The sequence below is a fragment of the Tetrao urogallus genome (assembly GCF_951394365.1).
Source record: "Tetrao urogallus genome assembly, chromosome: 1".
Classification (NCBI taxonomy): domain Eukaryota; kingdom Metazoa; phylum Chordata; class Aves; order Galliformes; family Phasianidae; genus Tetrao; species Tetrao urogallus.
Genome location: NC_136813.1, coordinates 13,884,903 through 13,902,668, shown reverse-complemented (window position 1 = coordinate 13,902,668; position 17,766 = coordinate 13,884,903). Strand labels below are relative to the sequence as shown.

Sequence of the window (17,766 nt, the reverse complement as noted above, 5' to 3'; positions counted from 1 at the left end):
TAGCAATATAATTAATAATGTTGATTACTACAAAATTAGTGGTATTAATAACATGATAACTAATTATAAAAAGCATAATTGCCAAACAAACCTTGCACATCATCTTCAGTGAATTCTGTTCCTGTACAATTAGGATCTGATCTTCTGAGCACAGTACTCAAACCTGCTTCGAGCTCGCTTAGAAGTTTCTGGAGTTTGGGATCCAATGTTTTACTCCATTTTTCATCCTACAATAAAAATGTCACAAGATGTGACTCGGAAGAATTACTGCTATTTCCCCTTAATCAAAATAGAATCATAGAATCGTGGAATTACTCAGGTTAGAAAAGACCTCACAGATCGTCAATCCAACTGCAACCTAACCATACTACCCCAACTCTAACAACCCTCTGCTAAATCATGTCCCAGAGCACCACATCCAAATAGTTTTTAAACACATCCAAGGATGGCGACTCAGCTGCCCACATAATGAGACACTACAATTAATGTCAAGGAACAGCATCTTCTGTTTCTGCCCCCAACTACAGTAAACAAAGTCCTGTGGATTCCACATTTCTAGTCAGGCACACACATGACCAGAAAGAATCTTCCCATTACCCAGAGTGCTATGGCAAAAGTGTCTTTTTTTAACTCAGAAATTAGAACTATCTTTCATTACTCAACCTCTTAAAATATATAAATATCTTACATTCAAAAATACATGTCAGAATAGTTAAGATATGCTGTGGATTTCTGATTTTTCAATTGAAATCTACAGATTGTTTAAATCAGTGTATTTTTCACCTTTAGCAATACTGGTGCAAAAACTTGTCTAACAGCTTGATAAAGGCTGTTAATTGGTGAATCCAGCATCGATGACACAAGGATATTACTGTGAAGATTATCTTCTGTAATTACATCAGGTCGCAGCTTGAAGAACACCAGCACATTATTCTTTGAATCAGTAGTTTCAATCTGTAATAGTGAAAGGAAAAAAAGCACAGAGACAAAAAAAAAAAACAGCATTTGTTTAGAAAACTCTCCCTGACTGCATGTTATACTAGATTACTCTTTAAATAAATGTTTTACATCAAGGAAAATAACATAAAATACCACATTATTCCATACAGGTTCTGATAAAGAGAATCACAGAATGGCCAGGGTTGGAAGGCACCTCAGGGATCATGTATCTCCAAATCCCTGCCACATGCAGGGCCACCAACCTCCCCGTTTAATACCAGACCACGCTGCCCAGTGCCCCATCCAACCTGGCCTTCAATACCTCCAGGGTCGGGGCATCCACAACCTCTCTGGGCAGCCTGTTCCAGCACCTGGTACTGCTGGTGCTGTTCCAATACCATAACACCCTGGTAGTATTTAGTTTGCACAGAAAATCAAAATTTTTATTATAGTCCTACCTGAGTTGGCAAGAACGTGAAATGTAAATTCCAACACTTTTTCATCATAAAATATCCACAAATACCTATTTTTCATTTTGAAAGCTTCACTTACCATTTCCTGTGGACAAAATAGAAACTCACTCTCGTTTGTGGGTATAGAAGATTGAACAAGGATTTAAACCCCTATCTGTGTTTTTTTTTGTCACATTTTTACACTGCATAACTTTGAAAACACTGTTCTAAACACTCAGTATTGACTGCCCAAGTCTGCAGTTATAGAATTCTACTGTAATTTATGGATCATTCAAATAAAGACAAAGGCATGCCTCTTCATCAGTAACGTCATTAAGTTGTTCCACAGCTCTTGTCACTTTCACATTTCCACTTATGGTCACAATTCTAAACATTACCTCAAAATACGTACTGAAATCTGTGGCAAAAAAGAATCCATAAAACAAAAGAATGTTCTTAAACATTTAATGCACTGGGCTTGACAGTCTGCACCACCAGATGTGGTGAAGAACTCATTGAGAACAATCCTATGGACAGAGACTCGGGGGTCCTGGTGTAGGAGAAGCTGGACATGAGCCAGAGCCAGCAGTGTGCTCCTGCAGCATGGAAAGCCAACTGTATCCTGGGCTGCATCAACGGAGGGGTGGCCGTCTCCTATCCGGGACAAGAAGGTGATGGTTCCCTCTACCCTGCCCTCATGAGGCTCTACTTGGAGTCCTGCATACAGGCCTGGGACACCCAGCTCAGGAAAGAGGGAGCTGTTGATCAGGTCCAGAGGAGGGCCAAGAAGATGACTAGAGGATCGTCCTCTTAGGAGAAAAGGCTGCGGGAGCTGGGCTTGTTCAGCCTACAAAAGAGAATGCTCTAGGGAAACCTCATTATGGCCTTCCAGGACTTGAGCGGAGCTCAACAGAAACAGAAAGGAGACTGGCTTTTTACATGGTCTGCCATCAACAGGTTAAGGCAAATGGCTTTGAACTAAAAAGAGAGGAGATTTAGATCAGAAATTAGGTGGAAATTTTTACATTTGGAGAGTGATGAGGCCGCAGCACAAGCTGCCCAGAGAAGCTGTGGTGCCCTATCCCCAGAGGGGCTTGAGGCTAGGTTGGATGGGACACTGGACAGCCTGACCTGGTGGGTGGCAACGTGCCTATGGCAGGGAGTTGTAAAGGGGACGCTCTTTGAGGTTCCTTCCTTCCAGCCCAAAGCACTGTATGATTCTACGTAGATCCCAGCCCATGAGTTCACAGCTCACAGCGCTACCCATCAGTGCATCAACAGCCGCACCGACACATCGGGCACCGCAGCCCACCGGCACAACAGCACGAGAGGCCACACGAACCCCGCTTCGCCCCTAGCTGCCGCCGCTCTTCAGCTCGCTGGCCGCACACCGACCCCGCAGCGCCGGGACGAGGCGCTCAGCAGGGCGCCGCACACCGCCAAACCTCGCTCCGCTCAAGGCAGCCCGCCGAGCGGGCTCGTCACACGGCGCTCGTCACACACGGCCCGGGCCGCCGAGGGCAGGCGGCGCACGGCCGTACCTTGTTGGAGGCGCTGAGCTCGTCGCCCGAGCGCTGCACGACCAGCAGGAACTCGCTGCCGTCGTCGAGGAAACCGCTCAGCTCGGGTCGGGCGCGGAGGGCGGCGGGAGCCGCGGCCGGGTCCAGCCCGAAGTAGTTCGCGGCCGTGGCAGAGATGAAGCGCTTCCTCGGGTCCGCCTCCGCGGCCATGACTCCGGAGCCCGCAGCCGTCCCGGCGTCGCCGGGCCCCGTTTCTATGGTGACCGCAAATGGCGGCCGTCCCCGAGAGGAGGGAAGCGCGCGGCCGGCACCGCCCCTCCCCCGTGGGCGCGGTCTCCGCGGACGCCCCGCCCCCCCGCGGCGCTGTCACTTCCGTGTCCGCGCCGTCTGCGTCCGGGTCGCCGCCGTTCCCTCCGCAGCCGCTGCCGCCCGGTTCCCCGTTCCCGCCCCGGGCGCGAAGCTCACTGCTCGGACCGGCGCGGCGGCGGCGGCGGGGCCCGGCCTGGCCCGGCCTGACCCAACTAGACCCGGCCGAGCCCAGCGGGGCGGGGACCAGCAGCAGCGGGGTGAGACGGGGCCGCTCTCGCCTCCGCTCTCGCCCGACAGCAGCGGCAGGAGCGCTGAGCCCGGGGGACCCAGGCGGCGAGCCCCGGCACCGGGGCGGCCCCCGGCCGGAGCAGAACGATGCCGGTGAAGAAGAAGAGAAAATCCTCGGGGCCGGCGGCGGCGGACGAGACCGGCCTCAAGAAGTGTAAACTCGGCAGGTAGCGTCTGCGGCCGGTGGGCCGGGCCTCCGGCGGCTGTTGCCGGTTGCGGGTCTCGCGCGGTAGGCGGGCGGGGAGCGGGGATCGCCCCCCCTCGGCCCCCCCCCCGCTCCGCCCGCCCGTCTGCCCGGCCGCGGCGGTGCTGGCGGCGGCCGATGAGAGCCGCAGGAGGAGCGCTGCGGAGCTGCTCGTGTCCCGTGCGGGCTTCGCCTGCCGCTGTAGCGTGGGGTTCGAGTGCAGCCTCTGTCTTCTGCCTCGCCCTGAGCTCACGCCTGCTGCGGGCTGCTCTCCTCTTTCGTGCCGTTGGCTGTAGTCGGAGGGCCGGCGCTGAAATGGTCAGTGTGCCCCTAAGCAAAATCGGGAACGGTTTCATTAATAAAGGCAGGTAATAAAACCCGTTAAAGTGGGTTCCTGCAATAGGTAGCACAGGAAGGCACCCGGCTGGAAGGAGACTCCCCAGTCTCTATGGGCAGCCCGTCCCAGTGCTCTGTCACACCGGCAGTAAAGAAGTTCTTCCTCACGTTTGTACCCAACTTCCTGTGTTCCAGGCTTTGCCTGTTGCTCCTAGTTCTGTTGCTGCATGTTGCTGGATAGAGCCTAGTCCTATCGACTTGAGCCTTGTACTCTAGCTATTTATAAACAGTGATTGTACTTTAGATGTTTATCAGCAGTGATAAGATCCTCGTCAGTCTCCTCCAGGCTCAGCAGCCCCAGGTCTCTCAGCCTTTCCTCATGCTGGAGATGCTCCAGGCCCCTCATCATCTTTGTGGCCTTCTGCTGGATTCGCTCGAGTTCCATGTCTTTCTTGAACTGAGGAGCCCAGAACTGTACAGTGTTCCAGATGTGATCTCACTGTCCAGATCCAAAGGAGTTTTGTTGATTGACATGCATAAAGAGGCCACTTGAGCCATGGTGCCTGAAAATGGCCATTAGAATGCTACAGCGTAGCAGCAGGAGCATCCCATGTGGCTTTCTGTAAGAAACCGCAGGCGTTCTCTATCTCTGAGAACTTTCCAAGCATAATAGTAACGTAGCAGTTACAATAAACATCCTGAAGACATTAGAATACAACAGACTTATGAAATCAGTGCTACGGGAATGGCTTTTGCAAGAAATTGCAGCATAGGCTCTTCCTCTTAAGTTGACCAAACTTGAACTTAGAGCAGAAGCACCTCAGCTTCTATTTTGTTATGACTATTTACTGTGGGTAACTGCTCCAGAGGCCGCTTATTGCGGGTGTTGATGATCTTTTATTTTCAGTCTGAACTTATTCAGAGCCACTACTTAATAGCCGTTCTGCTAACATTGTAATGGAATCATAGAACAGCCTGAGTTGGAAGGGATAGTTGAGCCATGCTTTATGTAGTGCTTCTTTCTCGTGGTTCCACCTCTTAGAGCATTCGGAGTGAGCATTTGTCTTTACTGATGCTTTACTTTGTGAAGCAGTCTAAATTCTTCTGGTTTGTATGACAGATTTTCAGTTTCCTTGCCTATCATAGCCATTCTCTGCAGCTGTTCCAGTTTCAGTTCTTGAACACTGATAACCAAAAATGAATATTTGTATTAGCTGGTCACAAAATGGTGAAGATAGGAGCATTTCTAATGGAGTGTTTAAATGCAGCAATATATTGCTAATATTATTTAATGAAACATCTATATGTCTATAGAAATAGCTATACACTAACGTGACTGAAACCAACACACAGTAGTATGGCTCTTCCTTCCTAGTGACTAGTGTTGTTAAGGGCCTTTGGCTATTTGTGTTGTATACCTTGAATTGTAGCTTTCAGAACATAAGGCTTCATCTTAGTGCTGCTTTTTCTCCTAGGGAAGCTTAAAGCAATATGTAGGAGCTGAAATTGACCAGCACCTTTAGAATTGAACCATTCTTTTTTTGTTTGACATTTTTATTTTTAAAATGGCAGTCTTGGTATGAGGGGATTTAAAATTATGCAGCTCCAACTACTTTCACCCAGTTCTTAGAAGTAATCATAGCACATTCTAGAAGTACTCTGTTTGAGAGGAGAATGCTTTGTGAAGGTGCTTCTTACTGAATAAAGATGTTTTCATGTAGTCATGTTTTTACTGGAAACAATCAGTTATGTTGTGCATTCTTTTGAAGAATGCTAAGTAACAAAAATTGGCTTCCTAGATGAAAAGGATATTGTGGCACATAAGGAAGGTAATGTAGGGAGTGGGAGCTGCTTGTGCACAGCTGTTTGGGTCTTTCCATAGGCTGTATAATACTATTCTTGTATGTGCACCAAACAGCCATAGAACTTAGAGATTTAGTTACATGCTTAATATAAACAAGCTGACCGAGTTTTCTTCCCAAATTTGGGTGCCTAAATATAAATAGCCTGACTTTTAAATATGTCAAACTGCAGCTCCTGATGACCTAAATTGGATCTGTGCATATTCAGCACCCTTGATTGAAGTTCACGCTGTTTATTAGAGACCAACATTAAAGTCTTACATATATTTGTGTGTGTGTGTGTGTGTGTGTGTGTGTGTGTGAGTAGCTAAGGCATTTGAGTTACTAAGAGGTGACATTTTGAACACCTGCATGTGGATTTTTGGTTTAACATCTATCAGGTAGATTATTTTTTTTATTATATATTTAAAAATATCATTATGCTGATATTTCAGCATATCAGTAAGAGTCATAGTTGGAATAAATCAGGCTAAGGTAAGGTTGTTTTCTGAGGTAATTCCTTGTTCCAGTGAGTGTTGAAATAGGACGGCTGACAATTGCCTCTTAAATTCAGCTTTTTTGTGTATATTGACTTCATTAAACAGTTGGCTTAATTTGAAGTAAAAAATAAACAGAATGTAACTGGTTTCCCATTTCTCACATTAAAATAACACTTCCTGTCCTTCTGTTTCTATAAGCTATTGCAGGTCACAAGCATCTGGTAAAGTAATAAGCGGAGAGGAACATTTTTCAAGCAAGAAGTGCCTAGCATGGTTTCATGAATATGCAGGTAATATGCAGTATATTCATATTTAAAATGTCATGGCTTTGTTTAAAACAAATAAATACGTCAGATATTATTTGCATTTTTGCTTTGTGTCCTCATGGAGACGTAAGTATGTCCATATACACTTGAATTCATATGGCTTTTACTAACACATTCTCAGAGTTTGTCTTCTTGTTTTTCTCTTCTTCCTCTGTGCTTCATAATTTTACATGGCATTTGTCAAAATAAAGTGACTGATGTTGCATGGTGTGCAGTGTTGAACTGAGGGATTCTGCTGCTCATTAGGAAAGGACAAGTAGAAGTTGGGACCATGAGCATTTAGATAGAAATTTATTTCTCCAGTGATCTTGATTGTAATCAAATTGGAATGATCATGAAATAACAATTAATGATCTAAGCTCCATGTTTTCATCTTTTAGAAAAAGGTTGATAGATGTTTATATTGGTTCTGCTGAGAATATGTCCTAACACGTTTTATGTCATAAATAACCAAGGTCTTGTTCACAAGTGCTGGAAGTACCCTCTTGTGAATAAATTAACTCACTACCCAAGTAGTAGCTGCCTTGAGAAAATGTCTAATGTATATTGCAGCACTTTCTGAACAATTATAATTAGTAAATAAACTGCAGTATGATTAGAAATTCTGCATCTGTAAACTATGATCAGTTTCTTTTCTTACGTAGTCACTAACTAAAGTCCATCTTAGCTAAGTGGTGACTAAAATTCTTTATTGCCTCAGTTCTCAATATGAAATGAGCTGGTGTTTTATCTTACAGGGATTGGTTTGAGGCTATGATTCAAAACCAGTCCCTTACTGACAGTGTTTCCAGAGTAATGAACTACTTTTGATTCTAGTAATCTGCATTCTCAATTAGATTTGAGCTGTACTGTTTTGAAGTCTTTCCTGTGGAAAATTTCCTCTCTGTTCTGTTTATTTTCTTCTTATGATGCAAGTAACTCAAGTGCCTTTAATCTTTTAAGGCTTATATATTTTATTGTTGTTCAATCAAGAATTCATTGTAGGGAGTCATAATTGTTAGTTAACCAGTAATCTAAATATGCCATATCTTGTATCTCTTCATAATTTAAACAGAGAAACAGAACAGCTTTTTTTCTTTTTGAAAGTAGCAACATTTCTCAAACATTCTGTGGTATTTTGTTGTTGAGCACACAGCCTTTGCCGTTTACATGGGCTCATGTTCATTAAAGCAGTGTTAACATCAAGATCTCAAATGTGTACAAAACAGCATGTCAGAAAGCCCCCTGATAATATTGGGTTGCCTGGAAGTTTTTGGAACAGGCTTAGCAGAAATAGCTGAAACCAGAGGGACTCAGGGAAACAATCCATTTTGCAGTGTCCATATATGCTCTCTAAATACAATCTGTTGCTGCTTTTTTAGGCATTCTTTGTGTTATAAGTGAAAGGTAACAGCATGATATTAAGTGTTCTGATCTCAGTTCTTTTCATTGTAGCCAAGGCTTTTATTACTTTTTGCCCAGCATTTTTTTCAGATTTATTATACTGCTTTGTTCATAAAGGGTTAATATTTATTATAAGAATCGTTATCTGCAATGTTAGAGCAAACCCATAATGCCAACAGGTAGGTCAGACAGATGTAGGATTTTTTTGTGCTGGTAAAATAACTATTTGGAGAACATTATTCATAGGGCAGAGATGACATTTGCTGAGTTTAGCTGTGTCTGTGTGAAACTCAGTGGATGCTTCTGAAAACCCACATAAGTGAAATAAAATAGTTGTACGCTGTTCTGGGAAGGCAATTCACAGCAGTTCTGCATGCCTTTTGCTTTTGCTCCTTACAGCTGTGTCATTGACAAGCATTTCATACTTGTCTGCATGTTGCAGCTGATACAACGGCTGTAATACAAAATCTAATTAATAAAGTAATGCGGTGTTCTTAAAGATAGCTTTTATATAAGCTATAAAACATTGTATAAGTATAAAACATTGTCTAATTCTACCCTGGAATGTGATAATTCAAATGTAATTTACATTCATTAAATGTTACTTCTATTTCATTTTGGTTCCGAAGGTCCTGACGATGTTGTGGGGCCTGAAGGAATGGAAAAGTTCTGTGAAGACATTGGTGTCGAACCTGAAAATGTAGGTTTCTTTCACAATACTAATCACACTTTTACTGGATTAGAATTAGTTCCATGTACAGCTCTTTGTTTCAGTAAGCAGAGTTGCATATCTTGTTTGAATGTTTGGAGTTTTCTTCAAAAGAAGTCTAGAAATCAATTTTTTCTTACATACTAACTCCGTTTTTTTTCCCCTTGTTTGTTTCCACCAGATTATTATGTTAGTTTTAGCCTGGAAGCTAGAGGCTGAAAGCATGGGATTTTTTACCAAGGAAGAATGGTTAAAGGGGATGACCTCATTACAGTAAGAGGGTTTTTGTTTGTTTTTTTACATATCAAATTTGAACGTTCTATTAAATTTTTATACCTGTACCTTAATGAATCTTGCCCACTATTTCTTGTATGTTGGCAATAAGACACAGAAGCTCTTGGTTTTTAGGTCTGGTTTCAGTCACCAGCTGAAGTAGCTGTTGTATTTCATCAGATTGGGAATCTGATGACTTCACTAAAAGTTTGTCTAATCTTAATCAGGTTTTGATGGCATGTTAAAATACCAGTTACCAGGTACGTGTTCAAGGACATCTCAGATCTGCTTCTATCTCAGCACTGGTATTCTGAGAAGCTGGTTACTGATATCCAAGCTTTAGAGATGAGGCCTATTTTTGATAATCTACTGTTTATTGTTATTATCTACTAGATACAGGTCAGAAGCCATTTTTAATTGCTTAAGTTGAATGATGCTTTTTCAGTTTATAAGTAGATTTCTCAAATCCTCCTGTGAGTAGAATTTTTTTTTTTTTTTTTTTTTTTGGTAAAATGCTAAAGAGATGCTTGTTTGTATAACTGTTAGCTTTTGGTGAGGCTAGGCTCAGCTGTTGTTTTGTTATTTATGAACCTTAGGATTCATTAATGTTTCAAGGGTGACTTGTTATGATACCGCATTCAGTTAAACTGTATTCATTTTTAGATGTACTGTAGTAAATAAGTCAATTCTATAAGGAACTTAATTTTTATACCAACTAGAAGGCTTCAAAAATCAGCCAGTCTAGCTGATTGTGTGCACAGACATGCATGGAGTATGGCAACTCTTCAGAGCCAATACTGTAGACTTAATTTCTGTCTGTAATAATCTAGTGTAATTAAGAATTAAATCTTCATTTTAAGAATAGAGCTCATCATCCTGTAGATGTAATGTATTTAAGACAAAATATATATTTTACTTTTATGCATCTCTATATAAACAGACATAATTGAAGCACCTACCTAAGCCTAAAACAGTTACTTGGGGGGAGCAAAGCAGTGGTATAGCATCAGGCTGTAGGCTAAGCATCTGGCCAACCTGTGACACTCATATGAAAGAACTGAAGGCTCAATGGCTTAAAAAAGCAGAAATCTGTAGACTTGTGTTCTTTGTGCTTTCTGTGAATGGGGGATCATAATAACGGACTCTACAGGGATCAAGGGACTCCAGGTTCTTGTTAAAGGTTTGACAGAAGTTTTGAAAGAGAAGGATTTATGCTATTAGACCAGCAGGATCATTATATTCTTACACAGCATTATTACAGTTTTGCATGGAGAAATAACATTGCAAGTATTAAAAGCCCAGCATGTGTCCTAAGTCTGAAGTGTACTACAGAATCGTTATTTCAAAATGCGTGGAATACCTTGTCATGTAATTGCATCATCAGCACTGGGTGGAATTCAGGTCAAGACATCTAAATGTGTGGTTAATGTGCAACAGCTGATTTCTTAAGCTCTTAATGCAGTTTCTCTAGATCTGGTGAATGCATTGGAACGTAAGGTGGCGTTCAGTGTACACCAAAGCCTGGTGTACTGGCCAGTTCAGTCAGCTGAATTACTCTTGTGGGTTGGTTGGCTAGAGCTCTATGAATGGCAGCACATAAAGCTGAAGACATCAAAATCTAAGCTCTTGGCTGCAATTCAATGCCAACATTTGAATGCCTGAATCTTGAAGTAGCATTCTTCATTTGCAGGATTGTTTCTTTTAATCTGTGGCTTTGTGATACACTGATGAAATTGCTTCTTATAGAGAGGAGGAGAAAAATAGCTATGTGTTATGGTATTTACTGTCAAAGTTAAGGTGGATCATGCATTAAATGGAAGTTGATCGTACTTAAGTTATGGAAGTAAGGATTCTAGTATGTCATGTTGGTAGGGTGGTCCATGACATTTACATATATATGAAAGCTGGTTCCCTGAATCTACACTAATCTGAATGTCTGAAACTCTTCTCATTGTCAGCAGAGCGTCTCAGCTGCACAACTTATTTCAGCTCTTTTAGATGCCTCGTTAGGATGAAATGAATAGCCCTTAGCAAGTGACTGCTTACTTACATTTTGCTTTCAAGTCTTTGGAGACTGAATAACTCGAGCATTGAACTCTAGGTATATGACAAATAGTGGAGAAGGAGATTTGTGTGTTTGTCAGCTGTGGGCTCCACATACCCACAAAGTAAAACATCTAGTTGCAATATGAAGGCTGTCACTGCACTTGCTGTTAATAAAGGACTGTCTTGGCACTTTTTTTTTTTTTTTAATATGAAAACTTGAATCCCATTGATCTCAGTCATCTTCATGATGCAGACACAGAAACAGCTGTGTTTATAAAAGAGTGGTTTGGAAACTACTTAGTGCACCAGTGTGAACAGAATCACTGACTGAGTGTGGAAGTGGCTTTAAATGATATGTCCCTGTATCAGACCTCAGAGCAGTGTGTCTGAATGTGATCGATTAAACTGCTGGGTTTTAAATAGGTTGACAATAGCTCCGCAGTAGCATCTTGAGATGTAGCGCGCTTTCATTTATTCCTTAATTTTTTTTTTAAGGAAATTACTTTTGTGTTACAGTATGTATGAGCGAATCATGGAATGGTTTGGATTGGAAGGAACGTTAAAGACCACGTAGTTCCAACTCCCCTGCTGTGGGCAGTTCTGCCACCTGCTAGATCAGGCTGCCCGGGGCCCCGTCCAACCTTGCCTTGAACATCTCCAGGGATGGTGCACCCATAATGTCTCTGAGAATGTTGTGCCAGTGCTTCACCTCACTCTGAGTAAAGAATTTCTTCCTAACATCTAACCAAGATCTCCCCGCTTCAAGTTTTAAACTGTTATCCCTGTATTCCATGACAAAGAGTTCCTCCCCCATTTACTCTGCAAGCCACTTGTGAGTATCAGAAGGCCTCTATAGTGTACCCTCAGAACTTCTCTAGGCTAAATAACCCCAGTAACACCAGTTCTCAGCCTGTCTTCATCGGAGAGGTGTTCCAGCCCTCTAAGCATCCTCGTGACCTTCCTCTGGACCTCCTCTAGCAGGTCTGTGTCCTTATGCTGGGGGCCCACTTGTGATACTGCAGGTAGGGGCTCACAAGAGTGAAGTGGAGGGGTAGGATCACCTCCCTTGGTCTACTGGCTGTGCTTCTTTTGATGAAGCTGTGATATGGTCTTCTGAGCTGCAAACACACACTGCCAGCTCTTGCTGAGCCTTTTCATCAACCAACATCCTGAAGCCCTTTCTCATCAGTGCTGCTCTCAATCTGTTTTCTGCACAGCCTGAGTTTGTGCTTAGGGATTGCCCCAACCTAGGTGCAAAACTTTGCATTTGATAGCGCTGAACTGCATGACGTTCTCATGGGCATCTCTCTCCAGCCTGTACAAGTCTCTCTGTGTGGTGTCACTTTCCCTCAGTGTGTTGACAGCACCACTCAGCTTTGTGTCGTGGGCTGACTTGCTGTGAAGGCACATTCAAACCCAGTGTTCATATTGCTGACCAAGATGTCAAGTAGCACTGGTACCAGTACTGATTGATATTACCAATTACAGTATAGACAATAATAGCAGTTTCACTTTGTATTTGCACTTATATTTGAGCAACTTTAACAAAGTGTTTTGTAGGAGACATAGGTATGCTGGCGTTTGTATGTATTTTATGATAAATAATCTCAGTTGAGTTTTAAGTTGTTTATTTTGTTAATAATATAAACATCGTAAGTTCTTATAATTTAAATACGGAACATAATTAGGTAATTGTTTATTTAGCACTAATCTTAGCTTGGACTTTGCCCTGCTTTACCTTCATGCTGCTGGAGACAATAACAAAAGCGTTCCACTGAGCAAAAAGGCTTCACTAGCTGGAATCATTACATTTTTCTCATTGCAGCTGTTCTGATAGAGACAGACCTGCATATGTGCTTGCATGGGCTAGCAGAACTGATGAACAGGACTATCAGCTGCAGGGAAAGTTCCCCATCAAGGTGCAACATCTTGGCAGTGTGCTGCAGGACTCCTGAAATGCCCTTTGCTGAGGGCTTCTGGTGCAAGTCCTTGAAGAATATGTTCTCTGAGAGGCAGGCTGCCAGGAGGCAGACGGGTACCCCAGAGGAAGTATTTATGCGTATATCTCTGTGTTTCTGAAAGTACTGCTTCTGTCAAACAGAGAACAGAAGAAGGTGGATTTTTTTAACCCAACACAGCTGTTATTTTTATAAAAATAAAATGTGATTATAATGTAACAACTGTTCTTTTAGAGTGAGCCTTTCCCACAGGATTTACACGAGTAAATTACATTCTCCAGTGCCAGTGTTGGTGAAGCTAACCAATTTTTTATTATGAAAGAAGTGATTGCTAGGTAAAGTACAGGAAGACTTTCCTTCCTGGGATTAGTAATAGAGAGGGTTTTTACCAAAGGGTTTTCAGACCAACTAACAGGCTGGTAAATCCTTGCTCAACTTGTGAATTTTCGGTTCAATAGCTACTGACTAGTCCAGGTGATACGGGCTTATCAGAGCTTGTGTTTATCAGTCATTAAACACTCCCAGACCTCAGTAAGTTTTGCTAAGCACCTGCTGAATCCTGCTACTTGCACAGGTATGGACTTGGAAGTGTTTTTTAGTTTTTGGGTTTTTTTCCCAAAGGTGTATGGAACAGAATCCAGCTGTAAGTAAGGGCTATATCGCTTCAGTGCACGTTGAGTACTGTTGTCTACAAAGTTAAGAATGATTGAAAGGTAAGGAAATGATGGGTATGGCATGGAAGGACTTTTTTTAGAAGTACAGTTGATGGATTTTTAAAAAGCTGATATTGCTGATACTTTAAAAAAAAAATCTTGTTTACAGAACCTCAGCATTCGTCAGCTGCAAATTTCTGAGCATGTCCAGTGTTCACATCACCTCCACAGCATTATGAATGTTGGAGGGGAGCTCTGTGGAGAGGGACCTGGGTGTCCTGGTGGACAACAGGTTGGCCATGAGCCAGCAGTGTGCCCTTGTGGCCAAGAGGGCCAATGGCATACTGGAGTGCATTAAAAAGAGCGTGTCCAGCAGGTCTGGGGAGGTGATCCTCCTCCTCTACTCTGCCCTGGTGAGGCCTCATCTGGAGTACTGCGTCCAGTTCTGGGCTCCCCAGTACAAAAAAGACACGGATCTCTTGGAAAGAGTCCAGCGCAGGGCCACAAAGATGGTGAAGGGCCTGGAGCATCTTCCCTATGAAGAAAGGCTGAGTGAACTGGGTCTGTTCAGCCTTGAGAAAAGAAGACTGAGAGGGGACCTGATCCAGGTCTACAGATATCTAAGGTGTGGGGGGCAAAATGGCGAGGCCGGACTCTTTTCAGTGGTGAGTGGAGACAGGACAAGGGGAAACGGCTGGAAACTGCAGCATAGGAAGTTCTGCACAAATGTGCGCAAGAACTTCTTTACGGTGAGGTGACGGAGCACTGGAACAGGCTGCCCAGGGAGGTGGTGGAGTCTCCTTCTCTGGAGATGTTCAAGACCTGCCTGGATGCCTACCTGTGTGACCTGGTGTAGGGAGCCTGCTTTGGCAGGGGGGTTGGACTCGATGATCTCTGGAGGTCCCTTCCAACCCCTACAATTCTGTGATTCTGTAATTTGCTGATTGTAGTTACTTTTATTTTTTTTTTACTCTTCCTGGCATTTTTCATGGTCCAAATGTTTTGTTTTGAACTTCTAACACCATTTGTTCTCCTTTATTTTAAGGTGTGACTGTACAGAAAAGTTACAGAGTAAATTTGACTTCTTGCGGTCACAGTTGAATGACATCTCATCCTTTAAGAATATCTACAGATATGCCTTTGATTTTGCAAGGGTAAGGCTACTGGCATCTTAGAGAAGTTATAATTTTAGTTATTCAGTGAGTTTGTACTTCAGTGTTCTTGTGCTTTCTTTATGTAACTCTAGGACAAAGACCAGCGAAGTCTTGATATTGATACTGCAAAATCCATGTTAGCGCTTCTGCTTGGAAGAACTTGGCCACTGTTTTCAGTATTTTATCAGTACCTGGAGGTAGGCATTTCCTTGAGTTTTAGAATGATAGAATGCTGGTTGGGCTGTTTCATGAGAAGATTTCAGGATTTGTGTTGTTTGGTTCAAGAATGTATCCAGGTTTCTCCTTTTCCCGTCCTCAGGCTCCTTCTGAAACAGTGATGTTCTTATATACATCACAGATCACTTTTCCTCTCTCCCCTTCTCCAATCGAAGGCAACAAAATTCCATCTTAATTAGGCAATAAAGGTAAAATTAGTAGAGCCTGTCTCTTTAGCTACACGTGTTAATTTCAAAATTGCCTTCTGTAGATAATGATGTGTAGGTACCTTAAGCTCTGACTGCCTCTGGAAGATTCTTCTTAGCCACAAGCAATTTAGTAGTGTAAATGTATATACACTGCTCAGCATACTAGGCTTGGGACATAAAATCAGTGATAAGTTGGAGGAAAGTATGTGTCCTTACAGTAATGCTACTTTACATCTTGGAGAAAAGATTCCTGCAGCTGTTCATTCTGGAAATGCACCTGTGCTAAGTATGCCTCACTTGAGGGCAAGATAAAAACAGGTTTTTGAGGCTTCAGAATACAGTGAAATTATTTCAGTTTTGCTCTGATCTTCTTTCAAGAAACTATTTTCTGTAATTTTAGAGCTATGGAATATGTGCTGCATAGTCTTCTGAAAACTGGAAAACCAAGGGAGAGAGTAGCTGTTGTTGCCCACTGAGGGGTTGCTTTTTAGGAACTGAGTGAAGATTACAAATGAGAGAAAACTGGAAAGAACGTGCAGCATTTTAATGTTGGCATTTTAATGTTTTGAAATTAAATTATTTTCCTAGCAATCGAAGTATAGAGTCATGAACAAGGACCAGTGGTACAATGTGCTAGAGTTCAGCAGAACTGTCCATGCAGATCTTAGCAACTATGATGAAGATGGTGCATGTAAGTAATCGTAACATTTCATTTATTCAGCTATTATTGTTAGCATTTTTAATTGGCATAAAACATGAGTACGTTAAATAGCAGAAGCAGTACTTTGAAGGGAAAACTAATTATTTTCCAGAAACACATAGATAACTGTCCTAACAGCCACTCGTTTCTGAACTGCAGGTACTAATTTTAGAAGCAAGTCTGTGGCATGACAATGTACCTAAGCCAACTTATATCCACTTAAGGATCTAGTAAAGCTGCTTACTACAGGAAAACACTATTTGCAAGCTAAACTGTAAATAGCAAACTCTTCTTTTACACTTACACATGATGAATTCTAGTTAAATTATAAAGTAGCCTAGCTGCTGGTACTTGAGAAATGCTTTAGGGAACTTGAAGTCTACACTTAGCTGATAGTCAGGCCTACTATAACTGAATTGCAGTGGTTATCTCCCATTTTATTCTGCATTTCTAATTGTGTAATTCTGGAAGTTCCAGCAAGAAGGAGTCACTTGCCCCATTTTAGAATGCTGATTCTAAATGCTCATTCATTTCTGATGCTTTCCATTCAGTTCAGCACACCTATTATGTGTGTTAAGAATACCTTTTTTTGTAGTTCAGTGTGTAGTGTTATTCATTCCACCCTTGGATTGAAGTGATTGTAGTCATCTCATGTCTTCGTAAGTGTTTGTAAGGGTTAATGTGCATGTTGCCAAGGCTCAGTTTTAACCTCTGTATGTTAAGAGAAAATGTTTGAAAGACTGTGGTAGATATTACTCTGAGTTTCTTCCTTTTGCAGGGCCTGTACTTCTGGATGAGTTTGTCGAATGGCAGAAAGTTCGTCAAGCGTCATAGCAAGAATTCAAAAGAAAATGCAAGTTTTTTTGGTGCCCGCCTGTACACAAACTAATGAGAAAAACATCGGATTGCATTTTCATTTTTATGAAAGACTTTACAGTAATTTTTTTCCTTTTCTAAGGAAGTTTTCTTGTTACATGTGATATGGGCATTTGAACCACACCTCTTCCGAGACTGAAAGTTGGAGTTCTTGTTTTGAGTCTTACATTTATAGCATTTCTTTCAGAACAATAAAGATTCAGATTTGTGACAAAGGCCTAAAAGTGAAGAATGTCCCTTGAATGTGAGTGTGGTGTCTATTTCTAGAACCAAATCTTTAAAATGATCTTTCTCAGAAGTGCCCTTTGTTATGATTTATTGAGACCTTAAAAATGCTTACCTGGCACTGTTGCTTGCTGGCGGTATGATTGTCTTGTGAAAGAAACGTTAGAAAGAGTGACTAATTATTTGAGCCCTGGGTGGGGGTGTGTTAATTTGAGTATTAAGTATTGGTCATGGGTTGTGCCACACTTTTCAGCTCCTTCTGGAGATAAAGGCCTTAAGCTCTGTTTTGTTCTGTTCTGTACTCACCCAGTGGCATGGCATTTAATGGCAGATGCTTTGTTAAGCAGAAAGGTGTGGAGCTCACGTGTGGCTGTGGATGCAGGGTAGCTGGAAACTAGTTACCTGTACTTCAGATGTCAAACAAAGGTACTGTGATACCGTACTGCAGCTCCAAATTTCTATTACAGCTTAGACTTTGAGTTGCTTTGGATAAGAAGTGCAATTTATATATAAAAAGGGAAAGCTGGAAAGACCTGCCTTCGAGCTTTGCTTCTTTCGTGTTTTAGACTGGAAGCATTCACAGCATGACTTTCTTTTACCTCTCTTGAAGTTTTTCTGTGATGTAAGAAAGACTTAAATCATCTGTTTTTGACCCGTATGTAACAGGCT

At 42.3% G+C, this 17,766-nt stretch overlaps 2 protein-coding genes across 3 annotated transcripts in view; one reads left to right on the top strand and one right to left on the bottom strand.

Moving 5' to 3' along the window:
• Positions 1–3,121, bottom strand: part of DYNC2H1 (dynein cytoplasmic 2 heavy chain 1) — a gene marked incomplete at both ends in the record, with an annotated part of 141,740 nt that extends 138,619 nt beyond the window's left edge. Inside the window, 3 exons of the mRNA XM_079536134.1 lie at positions 92–227; positions 784–954; positions 2,933–3,121. Coding sequence (XP_079392260.1) covers positions 92–227; positions 784–954; positions 2,933–3,121 — 496 coding nt within the window. The remainder of the gene's footprint in view (positions 1–91; positions 228–783; positions 955–2,932) is intronic.
• Positions 3,122–3,595: 474 nt separating this feature from the next.
• On the top strand, positions 3,596–16,876 carry DCUN1D5 (defective in cullin neddylation 1 domain containing 5; the record flags this gene model as incomplete). 2 transcript variants are annotated; one of them, XM_079549569.1, is made up of 8 exons in its annotated part: positions 3,596–3,675; positions 6,577–6,659; positions 8,708–8,778; positions 8,969–9,060; positions 14,763–14,871; positions 14,964–15,068; positions 15,885–15,987; positions 16,775–16,876. In XM_079549569.1, the coding sequence occupies 8 exons, from the start codon at positions 3,596–3,598 to the stop codon at positions 16,828–16,830; spliced, it is 699 nt and encodes a 232-aa protein (XP_079405695.1). In that variant the 3' UTR covers positions 16,831–16,876. The 2 variants fall into 2 exon arrangements, with proteins under 2 accessions (XP_079405695.1, XP_079405694.1); XM_079549568.1 differs by having other exon boundaries at positions 6,568–6,659.
• Between the last annotated feature and the right edge of the window lie 890 nt (positions 16,877–17,766).